Raw genomic sequence first — 16,630 nt, forward strand, 5'->3', positions numbered from 1 at the left:
TTTTATTTTCATAATTACAAAATACTTAAGTTTACGGATCTAACCGTGCAATCTTTATTCTTTTTGTAATAAACCATATTTCATTCTTTATTGTAATAGGAAATCCAAAGTCATGTAAGTATTTAACATGATTTCCTTTTATTGTCAACGAATGGCGAAATTCAGAAATTTAGATGTCGACAATTGTCACAAATGTTAAAAATAAACTACTAAACTTCTCATTGTATTGAAAAAAATAAGTATACAATGTATAATTTACACTTCATTGTTATTGGTAATAGAGAGGATGATATTTTACGTTTACTTCTATACATGTAGATATAAAAGACGAATGTTTGTATAAATGTCATTTAAGCATGCAGAAACCCGATATTGGTAAACAACTGAATACAATTTGCTTATTTAAGTGTTAAATTATCATAAATTACGCTTATAAATAAATTTGTAAAATGCATGTGTAGTGTCTATGTAAAACTGCGCTTCTCGTTGCTATAATCCCTACCCCCTTTAGTTGTCATCAGAAGTGACAAACTACTAGATTTATTATTATAGTTCTGAGTAACTCGACGGGTGTACATTGTAACTCGAACCAATTATTCTGTAAAAAATGAAAACAACATGTTATTTATTTCATTTGTCCGAAACGCTTTTTATGATTTGCCTTCATCAGGAACGCTCAAAGTAGAATTTTTGAAAGCCGATCATCTATAAAAACAGAAACAGTTGAAAGCAATATGACCAAACGGACACATAAAATAGACAAATTCATCTAGCCAGCTTTGATGGGAGTTGAAACCTTAGTTTCTTTATAATTCTAAAATTTATAAACGGACAATTGTAGAAAAAGTTTGAAACATTTAAACTGTAATGACTGTTCATGTTTTTAGTCCATCTTAATTCTTTCTTTTATAATTGGTTTATTTTAAATGTTTGCAGATTATGAATCTTCTACTTATCAGTATGGAATGACAACTCCTGATACACTTGGAGGATATGGTATATACATATTGATATATTTCCTTGTGTTATATTGGTTTTAAAAAAATCAATTGAGAGTTCAATTCTTTTCAGTTATCTTGTAATATCAAGATTATGAAATAATGTTTTAGACATAATAGGATTGCATGTGAATTCATTATATTTACAATGTAGTTACCATCTTTTTCAAAGATTGAAAATAATTGATACATTGTTGTCGAAAAGGTTTGAAAACAAAAGGGATAGCATTGACAATCTGACATCTTTCTACCGGAGACTAAACAGAGTAAACGTAATTATATATCACTCACCGTACGGCACTGGTCAATTAGTACAAATTCATACAACATAGCAAGTTAATTGACATCAAAATAAAATTTGAAACGAGAAAACTAACGGCCTGGCCACCGTTTCACAACGCCTTCCTAACTTACGATCATCGTATCAATTTTCGATCCGTTTACGTGTGGTTCTACGTTCCGGCCGTTACATGTGTTTCAAAAAGGCATCGTAAAGGAATACAAACATTATCGCAAGTAACGTACCCATCGTAAGGATATCGTAAAACGGAAGAGTGCTTTTATCGAGTATTGCATGCCAAAAAAACATATTAAATAATTATAATAAATTACGGATGGCGAATTATTGCGATATTCTTATATCAAAATTAATGCAAGTAAAAAAGTTTAGCCTGTTTTCCATATTCAAGATATGACACTTTTATTATAGATATATATTTAATACAGAATTAAGAACGATTATAGAATTATGCAAGTATTTCCTGAAAATTTGTTATGCCCTTTGAGTTTGATACCCGGTAACATATTACAAAGGGGTGGTGGGTGGTGGGGGGAATTTCAAATGCTTTCTTTTATTGAAATTAAATTACGACGTCGGTTGAGAAGGCATTCAGTGTATATACTAGTATTGTCCATTACATATATAAACAACACTTTGTACAATTGTTCCTTTCCAAGACAGAAACATATATATATATATATTAAACAAAATTATCCGTCACAGTGAGGATATGGATTGGTTGGGTCAACGAAGGGGAAAGGGGGGAGGGGATCTTCTCTTCTTAACAATTTGTTCTGTAATTATTTTGACCATTCTTATCTATTCAATAAGAAATATACTTATTCTTTAAATAATGTGTCCTTTTTGAATTTGTCACTGCACTACACAAATAAACCGTCTATCAAATTTGATTGAAACTAAACACGCTTAAATATAAATGTTTTATTTTATTTGTAATTATTTGGATATCTGGGATTACAAGCAGTACATGAGATGAAATTATTTATGTTTGATCATAACTAGTTTGTGATTTGAGGTAATAGTAGATCATAGTACTTCGAAGCTGAGCATTTAGATTTATAAAATTTACAGCACCATTAGTTATCCGACATTAAGAGTAATCTGGGATCTGATAGAGTAAGAATTTTATCACCAGAACCAGATATTATCATTGATAGCCCAACTATCCAACAAAATATATAAAATTGAAGGACTTTCTCCGTCTTCTAACATTTGCGGCATCTTGATTGAGAATAAAAAACACTGCATCTATCTTATTTTTTCATATTCGCAAAAAATACGATCGAGATACGCATACGGACCAAATACTCATATGGTTTTGAACATATGGTTATGCAAACTATCTGTATGCATGCAGACAGGTCAGGGGGCATATTCGATATGCAGTTTTTATATTATTTTCTCTACTGTAGATGCGTGCCACAGACAGAGTTATTTTACTTCCAAAAAAGTAGAAACACAAATACTATCTCGTTAAAACTGTGTCGTTGAAATGTGTATATACTATTATAACTTCATCTCAATGATTGCGTTGGTATATAATTGGTAAAAAAATGTATTATTAATATTGTATGAATATGTTCAGTGTGTGCTCATTTAATTAGTTAATTGGAATAAAACATCCTACTTTACACATTTTGTCGATTACCACTGTGCCAGTAGTAATAAAATTATAAATAGGTACATAATGCGGACGTGATAGAAAGCCTATTAAGTTATTTTTTTAGACCGAAGCCGGTAGTAAATAAGATGAGTTAAAAGTGATTCAAAATACCTAACGATGAGATTTGTAACACGTACTAGCACCGTTTTACTAACGCCATGTCGACCAGTTCTGATAGGAACATCACCCCACTACCACCCCCTAATCGTAGTAACGCAAAACTAATAGAACCTGCGTTTCAGTAGTAAGTATCTTGTTTTAAATCTGGTTCCATCTATTGCCAATGTTATTTTCAATGGGAACAAACGAAGAAAGTGTAGTTCATATATTGAAGATTATTATTCGTCTTGTGACATTTGCGGTATCTTGATGAAGAATACAGAATGCTGCAGTAATCGTACTAGGTTTGTTGGTTTAATTCTTATTCGCCTAAAAACTAATATCTAGATACGACTGTGTATAGCAGTAGTAAGTTACGTCAGGATGTATGTCTTATTTACGATCATCTTAACTTACGACGGCTTTGTGAAACGGCCGTAAAACCTACGATTTCGTTACGATGGACTTACGATGGCTTTGACAAACGGTACTCTGATTGAAATGCAAAACAATAAACGAAAAAATAAATATGATTAAACAGCAACAACGAAAACTACGGAAATCCAGGATTATGGCATGGGACAGACACATACAGAATGTGGAGGTGTTAAAAATATTTTTAAGAGGCTAACCAGCAACTAACTTGTGACTTAAGGTTCATCATAAGGAATTTAAAAATATGGCCGTGTTTACCCCTAAAAATTTACTATGAGTACAGAGAAACTGACACATCTAGGAAAGTCTTAAGGCATGGCAGGAACTAGATATATAAAAGTTATATAAAGTATACGATTCAGAAAATTAAAAACTTACCTGGATTTTGATGTCCAGTTTTTTCCAGTCTGAAGAAGATAGCAAAATAAACAAACACCCGAGTTTCATTTGATACGGTCCACTCATTTACACAGTTTAAATCACCTGTTGTCTACAGATGTCAATTGTCAATCTATTGTCTATTTTAATCAATACTACTCACAACATGTATTATATAAGGGGAGATTCTCAAACCTCTTTCCCGACTTTGTTTATTTTGGCACCTTCTGCAGGAACGAAAAAAAAATGGAAAGCAAAATCTAGTAAAGTTTATATTTTCTAAAACATAAAATGCAGTTACAATTTATAAATCTAGTTCCTGCCATCCCTTAAATAAAACGTTTGCAGGTGAATAGGTTTGTCTGTACTCAGAGTAAAATTCGTGGTGTAAATACGGCCATATTAGCCAAAAGGTTATGATGAACCTTATACTAAAATATCCAACAATACATATCCGTTGAAATTATTGTCATAAACAGTCAGAGAAAAAACATGATATCATGTAATGCCGAAATATAGAAATCGACAGAATGCAGTATTATAGAAGAACAAATGATATGGGGTATCAATCCACGACACAAAATGAGTACATGCACAGCAAAAAACCCACAAAAAAACACAGAAACATCACTGGCTATGTACGCTAGACAACTAGTTATGTATATTCAAATGAATTTTCCGTATATCCATTCCAAAGTTGTTTGATACCTTAAGAAACTCATTTTTATCTTACCTTCTAAGAAAAGAAAATGTCTTGTTATAGGTAACATTTCGATACGGTTAACTGCAGGGATCCGAGGGTTTCTGATGCTTTACTACAACGGAAGTTGGGGATATGTCTGTTACGACTATCATAAACATACACATAAGTTGAACCCAGTCTGTCAGTCTCTTGGATACTCATCGTATGTACTTGTACTGTTAAAATCATTTCACAAACAATTTTAATTATAATTCTGTTTTTCTTTTTATCATAAGGATTTTACGGACAATTCTAATGAAAAATAGATACGTTGATATGTGAGAGCAAATAATGATCGATAGCAATTATCAGATATGTGTAGCATGCAGAATTTCTAAATAGGTGACATTCAATGTGTATTTTTACTGTCTCATGTGAGATTTCTGTGTCAAGTTTCGTCAAAACTACAAAGCTTTATCTTAATTGTTGTAGAGCATACAGAATACATGGACAACATGATAGTCATCCAGCTATAGTTTCAGACTTCTATTGTCCTGATTATAACTACAGCAATGACGTAAATGATTGTATTGGACGGAACTTCGGAAGCAACACTTACTGCTATAACAAGTTATATATTGATTGTGGTATGTAAAATTCACAAATATGTTAATGTACTGTTTCAGTAATTATTAAATCATGTGGAAATATTTAAAAAATTGGCTCCATAATTAAAGCTGCACCTTCAACTCAAATTGCATAATTATCTTTAATAAGGAAAATTGATTGTGGATTCGCATGGCGGATAATGCATGCATTGCAGAATACAGGTACCCTGACGACGTATTCGGTTTCACCCAAATCAACTTTCGTTTGCTTTCTTATTTTGTATTCAATGTATGAGATTTGAACTTCGGTACATGTAAAGACTGTTGCATTAATCTAAATAATATTTTAAATGTAACTTATGCAGTATGTTAAGAATAGTTCTGAAAGTTATGCGATGTTAACGCAGGTTAAGATACCAATTACCGTTGTTTGTCTTTTGATACTTTTTCTTTTTTGTCATGACGTTGTCAGTTTGTTTTTGACTTATGAGTTTGAATGTCCTTATGGTATCTTTTGCTTCCTTTTAAGCTTCTTTTTTTAAAACAAATTGTTAAATTACATTTGTTATAAAGCGTTCATTTTCTTTGTGATTAAAACCGAGTTATCTGTATTAATCCATTGTGTAAGCATTTGAATTCATATAACTCAAATGTGTTTCTTTTTTATTGTTGTCATGACAAAGAATATCTTATCATCTAGAAATATAGATTAATTTCTATGAACAACATTGTACAGGATAATGTAATCAAAACATATTTATATAAAAAAAAATGAAGGTTATAAACTGATGCTAGATAGTGAAACTTAATGTCGAGATACACAATTGATAGTTGTTGATTATAAAATTGATAATGAAAATGGGGAACGTGTCAAAGGAACCACAACCCGACAAAAGAGGAAAAACAAAACTGAAGGCCACCAATGAGTCTCCGACTCAGCCAAAACATCCCGCACAGGAAGGCGTGTTTCAGCTGGTCCTTAAAGCAAAAATGTGTACTAGTTAAGTGATAACGGAGACCATACTATACTCCAAAACACATAAATGAACTAAAATCAAAATTCAGACGACACTAACAAAGGCCAGAGGTCTCTGACTGGGGACAGTCGCAAACATGCGGCGGGATGAAACATGTTTTTATTTTGTTAGATTTAAACCCTTCCCCTATACCTCTAGCCAATGTAGAAAAAACAAAAACACAACAATATGTACAGTCAAACTCCGTGCCCGATGTCTGAGTAATCCATGTTATGTTTGGACATAATACATACAGGTTTTCGCTTTGATGAAAATTTGGATTCAAATGTATTCAAATGTAGCTCAAATGTGTTTCTTTTTCATTATTGTTATGACAATGAATATCATATCATCTTAATTTGAATGTTTGTATAAGCAATTATGTAATCACAATTTGATAAATGACGTTTATTGCAAATAGGAATGCAAACAATGAGTTATGAAACATATCTTGCTGCCAAAACTTTGGTATATTTTGAGTGTCCGGTTTCTGATAAAGTTGAAGGAAAATGATCTAAACAAATCGACACATAACGTATGAATTTATTTCCGTATTTTCTCTCCTTTTTAGTGAGAAGTTAAGCTAACTATGAAACCAGGTTTAATCAACCATTTTCAACATAATGACACGTCTGTAGTAAGTCAGAAACATGACAGCTATTTTCTATTGGTTTGATGTTTTTGAGCTTTTGATTTATCCATTTGATAAATGACTTTTCATTATGAATTTTCCTTGAGTTCGATATGTTTGCTATACTTTTTTCTATTTTAGACCCGTTAACCACTGTGGAATCAGTCACACAGACTCTCTATTCAGGTATGTATTTCGTTGTAAGTTAATATGACTAATTATTTCAAGGTTTTAAATTGTCCTAACAGAAGAAGATATACCTACTATTGAACCGCCTAAAACATTTAGGCGAATGTTTATGCAAAACTATGGCAATGAAATGATGATATGGCAAAGTTTTCAATCAGTATCAGAGTCGGGGAAGGACAGTCATTACCTCAAATGATGCAGATTTATTCATACTCCATTTAATTCCAGGAATTTTCAGGAATATGACAGTTATTTTCAATTCGTTTGACTTAGAATTTTCCGTTTGATATTCCTTGGCGTTCGATATCTTTGTTATTTTCCTTTTTTCGTAGTCTCAATGTAAGTATATTCGTCAACTAGTTTGTTTGCCAAAATTAATAATAAATGGTCATCATTGATGAAACAGGTTCTAAGTTATCGATGACAGTCAGTCATCTTATCGAATAATTGATACTTCGAATTTTGTTTAACAATTGAAATTCGTTTAAAACATGAGTTCATCATATCAGTTTACAGAAAAGCTTTTTCACCCAGAAAATGTATTTTTGTTTTCTAAGAATAATATTTTGATGTCATATATTTTGACAAATCTGTTGAATTTTGTTATCAACTTTAACGGAGCACTGCATCATCGATCTCGCACATAAAGTTTTAGGACATCAATGCTCTTCAACTTAATACTTGTTTGTCTTTCTTACTTTTTTGATATGAGCGTCACTGATGGGTCTTACGTAAATACACGTCTGGCTTATCAACTTATAAGCCTGATACTTTTGATAACTATTTACTATTTTATTTTGCAGTAGTTGGATAGTTGAAACACATCAAAAAGCAACAGTAGTATACCGCTGTTAAATAGTCACACATCGATTAAACGAAATCAAATCCGTTTCACGAACCAAAACCAAAGGAAATAATCAACTGTAAGAGGAAACCAACGGAATAACCGAAACACTGAACTGCTACAAAAACAAACGCCAAAACACATAGAAACATGTAAATGACGTATGCGCAGTGTGGTTAATTAGCTGATTTGGTTTTTAAAATTATGATATTGATATATGAATTACGCCATTTATTTGCAAGCAAATCTTTAAATTCTTATATTATATATATTTTATATTTCTTCCAGGAGAAACTAGTGTTTCATATACAAGTGAGTTTAAACTAACGTGTCGCTATTGAAATCACGCGTTCATAAGATGCATTAGGATACCTAAGCGTGTTTTAAAATAAATGTACTATTATATATTATCACATATTTTGTACTGATATGTACGTTTTTGCATGGCCAATAATAGCCAGAAGTCAAGGTTAGTAATCAGCCCTCAGGGCCGATATCGATATCAGCCCTCGAAATCCATATCAAGCCCCCGAGTTTAACTTCCGGTAACCTGTCAATCAAAGACTATTTGTAAACAAGTTGCTTAAAAATATGTGATAAATAGATTATTACATGGCATTTTTCATATGGTCCATGGTATCAGCCCACGACCCATATCAAGCCCTCGGGCTAAAGCCCTCTGGCTTGATATGGGAGTCTAGGGCTGATACCAGGGCCATATGGAAAATGCCATGTAATAATCTATAAATAACAGATGACACAAAAATTATCTTAAAAAGTTTATTTGTCACTTATAAAATGTATAATGCGTGTGTAAAAAAAAATATAACAATGCCAATCATCAACATGATCAATGAATAATACAGCTTCTTAAAATAATTCTGTTTTTCATTTTTCTTTACTTTAATCAAGTTTTTTCGTATTTAAATAAACAAATGAAAAAAAAATACCTTTTGTGAAGAATCTGATATTTTACTTATCATTGTTAACAATATATGTTTAATGTAGAATGAGAGAAACAATAATAATGCCAATATATGAACTGTGTGTGTTGGTGGCTTAACTAACTTATAATGTAATTTATCACATATTTTGTACTGATATGTACGTTTTTGCATGGCCAATAATATCCGGAAGTCAAGGTTGGTTATCAGCCCTCGTGGCCGATATCGATATCAGCCCTCGAAATCCATATCAAGCCCCCGAGTTTAACTTCCGGTGACCTGTCAATCAAAGGCTACTTGTAAACAAGTTAAACACAATGAAAAGAAATTTAGAAAGTTACAAATGTGCTGTAGAAGAATTTGTAATGTAACACTTTAAAGTCGTTTGATATTTGCAACTCTTAGAATTAATATATTTATTGTTAATTTATTTCTGAAACTTTTCACAAAACGTTGTTAACCAACTGTGATACGAACTTTTTTTTAAATCAACGGCACAGTGATACATTTATTTATTGTTTTCGTTAAATATCTTTTTGATTTTTGATGAAATATCAAACATAATTTGGTGTAAGCTATTTGTTTTCTCCTGCTTGAAAATATGTGATAAATAGATTATAACATGTCATTTTCCATATAGCCCATGGTATCAGCCCATGACCCATATCAAGCCCTCGGGCTAAAGCCCTCTGGCTTGATATGGGAGTCTTGGGCTGATACCAGGGCCATATGGAAAATGCCATGTAATAATCTATAAATATAATCATTATAGTTAAACTGATAATTTTATAGAGGAGGCATGCTGTCAAAAATAGTATTATAATTAATATTAATAAACTTTTTTATATGCCTGGCTGTCTGTTTGTTTGTTTTGTTTTAGTTTTTGTACTGATTTGTTTATTTAGTAACAATCCTATTGTCAGAATTTTAAACTAATAAAATTCGTATTCTTATTATTAGTCTTATTCTTTTTACTTTTGTAGATGTAAGGCTAGTTGGTGGTAACTACTATTGGGAAGGACGTGTTGAATTATACCACAATGGAGCTTGGGGAACAATTTGTGATGACAGCTTTGATATAAAGGACGCCAGAGTAATATGTGCAATGTTAGGGTACAATAGATACGGGTAATTCAATCTAGCTACTCTTAAAAGATATTTGTTTTTTTCTGATTTATTGGAAGTCGTTATTGTTATGATGTTTCAGAAAGAATTTTCAGTCATTTTATAAACAATATTTGATCTCTTTGTTTTAATTATAGTAACATTTAAATGAAACACATGCAACACAAAGCAATAACTTGTACATGATAAATCGTATGCTAGTGTTAACGTTTATACAACAGAAGCTTTATCTTAACCTTCTTTAATACTTTTGAGAAACCTCTAATATGGCAGTACCATATTACATGTGCGTCGTTGTAATGCGTTTACATACCTCATCTAATATTTTAAGCTCGTGTAAGTTCACACTTTACAGAATGGATTAATAGGGGTATACTTCTTACATATACCATATTACATGTGCGTCGTTGTAATGCGTTTACATACCTCATCTAATATTTTACGCTCGTGTAAGTTCACACTTTACAGAATGGATTAATAGGGGTATACTTATTACATAAAACTTACAGAGTGAATAGTAAGACCGACTGAAATCGACACTGCATAAGTTTAACAGCCAAAACCACAAACCGATTGACCAATGCGTCCGTATCTCAACTCACTAGCGAAATATGTTCGCGGTGTTAGATAATAAAATACCAGCATAGTCGTCTGATCTCAAATTTTATAGGTTTTGTCACGATTGTGACTATTTGATTAAGTGTGAATTCGCATGATGAGTGTTGATGACAAAGTATGATATCTATCCTGGTCGACGCAACCGTCCTTGCTCTCTTGTGGTACACATGATTCCCTCTATTGTAGTTTGTTACCTTGATTTGTCTATGTCTATATCAAATCAATTTACAAGATCTGAACATCGGTTAACTACCATTTCCTTATCTAGCAATACGGCAACACTGGCTACTGACAAGATAATATGAATCAGCAAAACGTCTGAATGTTTTTTTGGACAGGCGCAAAATAAATGCACGAGTTAAACATATTTTGTGAGAACTCAACCCTCCCCCTATACCTCTAGCCATAGTAGAAAAACAAACACACAGCAATAAAAAATTCCGAAATGTTTTGTCAATTAGAGTTTAGGAACATATTCCTAGGGAAAACATTTTAGTAAACACTATTTGTCAATTAAGCAAATTTTAATCAATTAAAAATATATTTTACTGATTTACTATTTTACATGTAGAAGCGTAACAGCATATGGTAATGCTGCCTTTGGTCAAGGGTATGGATCTATTATGTTGGATGATTTATCCTGTAATGGGTATGAAAAGTGACATATCCCAGTGCTCATCAAATGGTTGGAACCACCATAATTGTAATCATGGGGAAGACGCAAGTGTTTCTTGTCGTAAGTTAACTCGAATTAAAATGTGTAATATTTGTTAGTCCAACTATAATTTTGATCATGTAATACATTCATGTGTCTCTATTCCTTGCATTAGCTAGTCGTTTTGTGTAGGTATAAGAAGATGTGTTATAAGTGTCAATGAGACAACTCTCCATCCAAGTCACAATTGGTAAAAAAAATAATTATAGGTCAAAGTACGGTCGTCAACACGGAGCATTTGCTCACACCAAACAGTAAGCAAAAGTAAACAATGACTAGTGTTTAACCATTCAAACGGGAAAACCACCGGTCTAACTATATATAAAAAAACGACAAACGGGAAAAACTCAGGAAGTTCGTCAACAAACGACAACTACTGAACATCAAGTTTCTGACTTAGGACAGGTGCAAACAAACGCAGCGGGTTTAAACGTTTTAAAGGAAACCCACCTTCACCCTTTCCCGATACAATAGTGTTACATCACAACATAGAAATACACACTAAATATCAATTGAAATGGCTTAACTTTATCAGAAGACATACACTGAACGAATAAATTTGATCTATGACCAATGTAAATTCAAAATCAATCAAAATAAGGGGTGATTAGATAAAAGCAACAGTAGTATACAGCTGGGAAATGTTAAATAATTACAGAAAGTGAACCATAACCTTGAACTAATAACCTTGTCGCCAAATAAAATATTGTACACAGGTAAAAGAAAATAATTGTATTGTTAGGTATACAGTATTAATGGAGTACGGAATTTTGTTTAACAATGAAATATTTTTTTTGTTCGTAGTACTAGAAACATAAGTGAAAATTTATAGTCATACTAAACACTTATCAAAGCTGGTATATATTATAAATAGAGAAACATAAAATAACAAAACAACATGACAATTGTATCAACAGGTCAAATTAACATGAAAGTACGATTTGAGAGTACTCGCAGTTACTGAAAGCTAATTAAAAGCCAAAATCAATTTATAATAAAAAGATCATACATCAGAGTCTAAAATCAACTTAATCACATCCAATGGATTTAGTATTTAAACGTCATGGATAGTCAAAGAAGACATGAGTTGTGCAATGCTAAATAAAGTATCGAGAGGCAGTACTTACTTAACGTTGGTTTAAAAAAAAACCAATGATTTAAGTGAGTTTCAACTTTGTTGGTCAGTTGTCGTTGTTATATTTGGGAAGACATCATCAGTGTTTAATATAAGGCAGGTGTTACTTGAGAGAGGGGCGAAGTCCGTATCAATTACTTTTATTTTAATTCTAACATATGTCAATGTTAAAGAAGAATCGGATATACCGTAACGTTTCCGATGTTGATCCTATTTTACTCAAAATCTTATGACACACGAGACTGGAAAAAAAGAAAGAAAGAGGTTTCTGCGCAAATATACAAAAGTTAGAAAAAAAGTTAACGATTATGAGGTCATTAGAACATTGGAAATTATATATATATATATTTGTTTTGTATTGATTTTTCTACTGTTTTAGGGGACTTCGTTCCCTTATTATTTATCAAAGATGTCCCTTCATAGAACACTGAAAGCAACTTAAATCGCATAGGACATTCGAAATTGGGAAATTGGAATGTGCCAAAGAGACAACAACACGACCATAGAGTATAAAAACAAACAGCAAATTTTGTATTTCCTTCAATTTACTTTTGGTCAATTCATTGATCAATATTAAGTGACAGGGTTGAAATATTAAAACACAGGTATACATTCATCAGCATTATTGTTAATAGAATGATTCAATGGTCTATATACCTATAATTATTGAATTAAAAAGACAGTGTTCGTTATAAAGAATTCACTGATCCTCTCTTCATTCTGTTTTATTATTCCTTTAAAATAATAAGACTGACATAAAAAGACTAGATACTAGTACTATATCTTCATTGGCCGTATCATATGTAACGATACCTTTATGCGCATCGATATATCAGCAACTCCATAAAATACAAATATAATGGAGCAACCTAGTGCTAAATGAAAAAAAAATGTTTGCATTGTTTATTTAATTGTTTTTTTTTTATTTCTGTTAACGTTTTTTTCAAACGCAAGTATTTACTAATTAAATACTGTCAAATGAAAACATAGGCATACTTTGAATTCATGTGTAGCTGCAAGTCACACATATTTTGTCACAATGCATACACCAATTCTTTTTTTAATTGCAGGTTACCCTAAATCAGAAGGTAGTAAGTACATTTTATTAATATACAAGCGCTCAAGTTCCCGTAAAATTTAGCATCACAATTTCAAAATAGATGACGTCATATATACACAAAGAGTGATTGTTGATTGACGTCAGAAGGTTATTAAGAGACATGTTCAAGGTTCAACTGTAACCGTTAAATCAGCTAGTGTAATGTTCTGTAAAAAAGATTGACATGTATTTGTTTTCTTTTTTATGTGGTTCTAATTATGTCAATAGACCTTTTCAACATCTCTCGACACCAACAGTTGGGAACGACCACGACAGGTAAAATGTGAAAGGTCGTCTCAAAAATAATAAAAGTGAGATCATTATTGATTTTATTGCTTTTAATCATAGAAAATGATAAAACTTTCCTACAGAGTCCAAATAATATGGTTTTTTTTAATTTGATATAAAAAAAAGAAAAATCACGTTTCATCGTTTAGCGATAGCTGCCCTTGTTGAATTTGGAAAACAAAAGAACAAATCATGTTTTATTGTAGTTGGTATTTAATTAAACAATGATTATTGACAATGGCGGCACATGTCTTAGTTTTGGCCTTGGATGCCTCCATAATGTACTCAATATATACCTTGTATCATTTCAATTCACCAATTTGGTGTTCCACTTGAATTATGCATTCGCCAATCACTGCTTAAATGTTGTAACATTGAAACGAGGGGTCATTTATATTTTTTTTTCAAAATTTATCAATGAAAAACTTTAACTCGAACAAGATATCTTAAAGCAGAGAAGAAAAAAAACCCGTGATATTATCCTTCGACAAAAAAAAATCGATATGTAATTATCCCTCCAGAAATTGAATGTGTATTTCAACGGACGGTCCAGTATCCTTTTTCAATTTTGAAAATAAATCATAAAAGCTTTTACGCCAACAAATTAAATCGTTACTGGCATGCGGCATATATTTGGCGAAAGACTCACATAATCACAAAAGTGAAGAGAAAATCGGTTAGGATTCAGAATGATTGGAATATTTGTGTAATCAATTTAACATGAAATGTCGTGCAAATACATACGAAATATGACTATTATATGACAGAGACATATGTATGGTGGACGGAAGAGAACGTTTCCACTTTTCGTGTTTTCGGGTAAATCCAAAAATCGAGAAAGCGAAATCTAGAAATTGAAAAATCGGGAAATCGAGAAATAAAGAATTTGGAAATCGAGAAAAAGAGAAAGCAGAAACGCAAAAGCGAGAATTCATTTCACGTTTTCGTGTTTTTCTTTCGTGTTTTGGCGATTTCGCTTGCTTGATTTCTCGATTTCCCGATCTTATCTATTTCCCAATTTCTCGATTTCCAGATCTTATCTATTGTCAAATTTTTCGATTTCCCTATTTCTCGATTTCCCGATATCTCAATTTCTCAATTTCTCGATTTTGCTGTATCGATTTCTCGGATTCCAAATTTCGCGTTTGCAAAATGAAAGGAGAAGTCACGAAAACGCGAACAGGCAAAATAAATGGCCGCATCCGGCCACCATACATATATTTATTTATTTGTTTGGTTGATATACATGTATATTCTTAAAACTATATAGTCGATACAGTATAAAACCGCCAATCCAATATGCTACGTAAGGATAATCATGATGTTTTTGTCTTTGAAACGACCCATCCATTTTACCTGTAAACTGTAGGTGTCATTAGTCGGTGTCGAGAGATGTTGAAAAGGTATAATATGAAAGGTTGAAAGTTTAAGTGTTTCAAGTTGTTGCAATACAACCGTTTATGTTCTTTTGCTTGGTGTAGTATATAATTTCAGCATTCAACTATATTAACTTTGATACTTCTTTCATTGACATAACTAAAGATAAAACATCCACATAACATTTTTCTTAACTATTAATGAATGTTAACGATGTTTATCGATAATTTTGATAGAAAAGCGTTAAATTCCAGATGAGCCATTGTCAAATTAAAGAATATTTATCCTGGAACTTGAAGTATTTCAGACGAATCGATGTTTAAAAGAATTAACATAATATGAGCTATACATGCTTTAATTCACACGGGATAACCACCACGTTGCGCATAGTAAAAATGCTAATATTTTGTACCCATTGTTACTAATATTGAATTGGATTACATGTTTAAACTAAACTAGAATAACCCTCGCTATTTTCAAGTTATACAAGGGATTTATTTTGTATATTAAACACATAATATATATGAATACATTGCTGTTGGACTGATTGTTTTGTACACACTATTTGTAATGACCTGTTGTTTTTAAAATTATGATATGGTTTTAGGAAGTGACGTTACAACTGCTCAATACTTTGACAGAGCTACAACTGCTGACGTAGTTGGAAAACATGGTATACTATTATATACTTCTTTGTCATTTTATGATAAAAAATAAAAATGTAAGAGTCACAGTTCTTTTCATTATGTTACACCGTTTACACTATTGTGTAGTCTCAAACAGCAAAAGGTTTCTTCACAAAAGACGAGCAGATATCAAAAGCTCCAGAAAAAAATGGCGCGATTGTTATTTTTATAGAAAAAATGACAAGACAGACAACAATATAAGGAAACCTAGTGTTGAGATCAACTGACTAAATACCGGTGTTAATTTGTTTCTGTTATTTTCAGGACGATCTTGATAGCCGCTTTAATTGCATACTTATTTGTTTGTTAATGTGATTTAATTAGATGATCTTGCTGTCATTTTAATTAGTATTAAGATGGCAATCTCAGAGAACGTAACAAAAAGTCATAACTTTGCATTCACAAAAAAAAATGAGAACAAGGTTTAAGCGAATGGGCATCAGCTATGAAAACTATCGGACTCAAACTGGATATTTGATAAATTCATATTAATGAACTATGATCGCAAATTAACACTCGAATCTAATACTCATCGCGATATAGCCTTTTGGGCTGATGGGAGGTTTAGCAACTATCTTTCGATCAATCAAACCTTATAACATGGTCTGTGTGGTTTTTTTTTATGGTCATTATGTTTTCTGGTCTGTGCGTTCGTTCATTTTTTCGTCCTTGCGTCCGTCTGTTCGTTCGTCTGTCTGTCCCGCTTCAGGTTAAAGTTTTTGGTCAAGGTAGTTTTTGATGAAGTTGAATTCCAATCAACTTGAAAATTAGTACACATGTTTCCTATGATATGATCTTT

The 16,630-nt window shown here is 31.9% G+C and overlaps 1 protein-coding gene across 1 annotated transcript in view; it reads left to right on the plus strand.

Moving 5' to 3' along the window:
- Window positions 1-16,630, plus strand: part of LOC134717667 (deleted in malignant brain tumors 1 protein-like) — a 46,885-nt gene that overhangs the window by 15,038 nt on the left and 15,217 nt on the right. Inside the window, exons 10-16 of the mRNA XM_063580164.1 lie at window positions 937-996; window positions 6,953-6,997; window positions 8,133-8,156; window positions 9,772-9,916; window positions 11,103-11,173; window positions 13,452-13,472; window positions 15,753-15,818. Of these exons, the coding sequence (XP_063436234.1) occupies window positions 937-996; window positions 6,953-6,997; window positions 8,133-8,156; window positions 9,772-9,916; window positions 11,103-11,173; window positions 13,452-13,472; window positions 15,753-15,818 (432 nt within the window). The remainder of the gene's footprint in view (window positions 1-936; window positions 997-6,952; window positions 6,998-8,132; window positions 8,157-9,771; window positions 9,917-11,102; window positions 11,174-13,451; window positions 13,473-15,752; window positions 15,819-16,630) is intronic.

This window comes from Mytilus trossulus, chromosome 5 (genome assembly GCF_036588685.1).
Source record: "Mytilus trossulus isolate FHL-02 chromosome 5, PNRI_Mtr1.1.1.hap1, whole genome shotgun sequence".
Taxonomy (NCBI): domain Eukaryota; kingdom Metazoa; phylum Mollusca; class Bivalvia; order Mytilida; family Mytilidae; genus Mytilus; species Mytilus trossulus.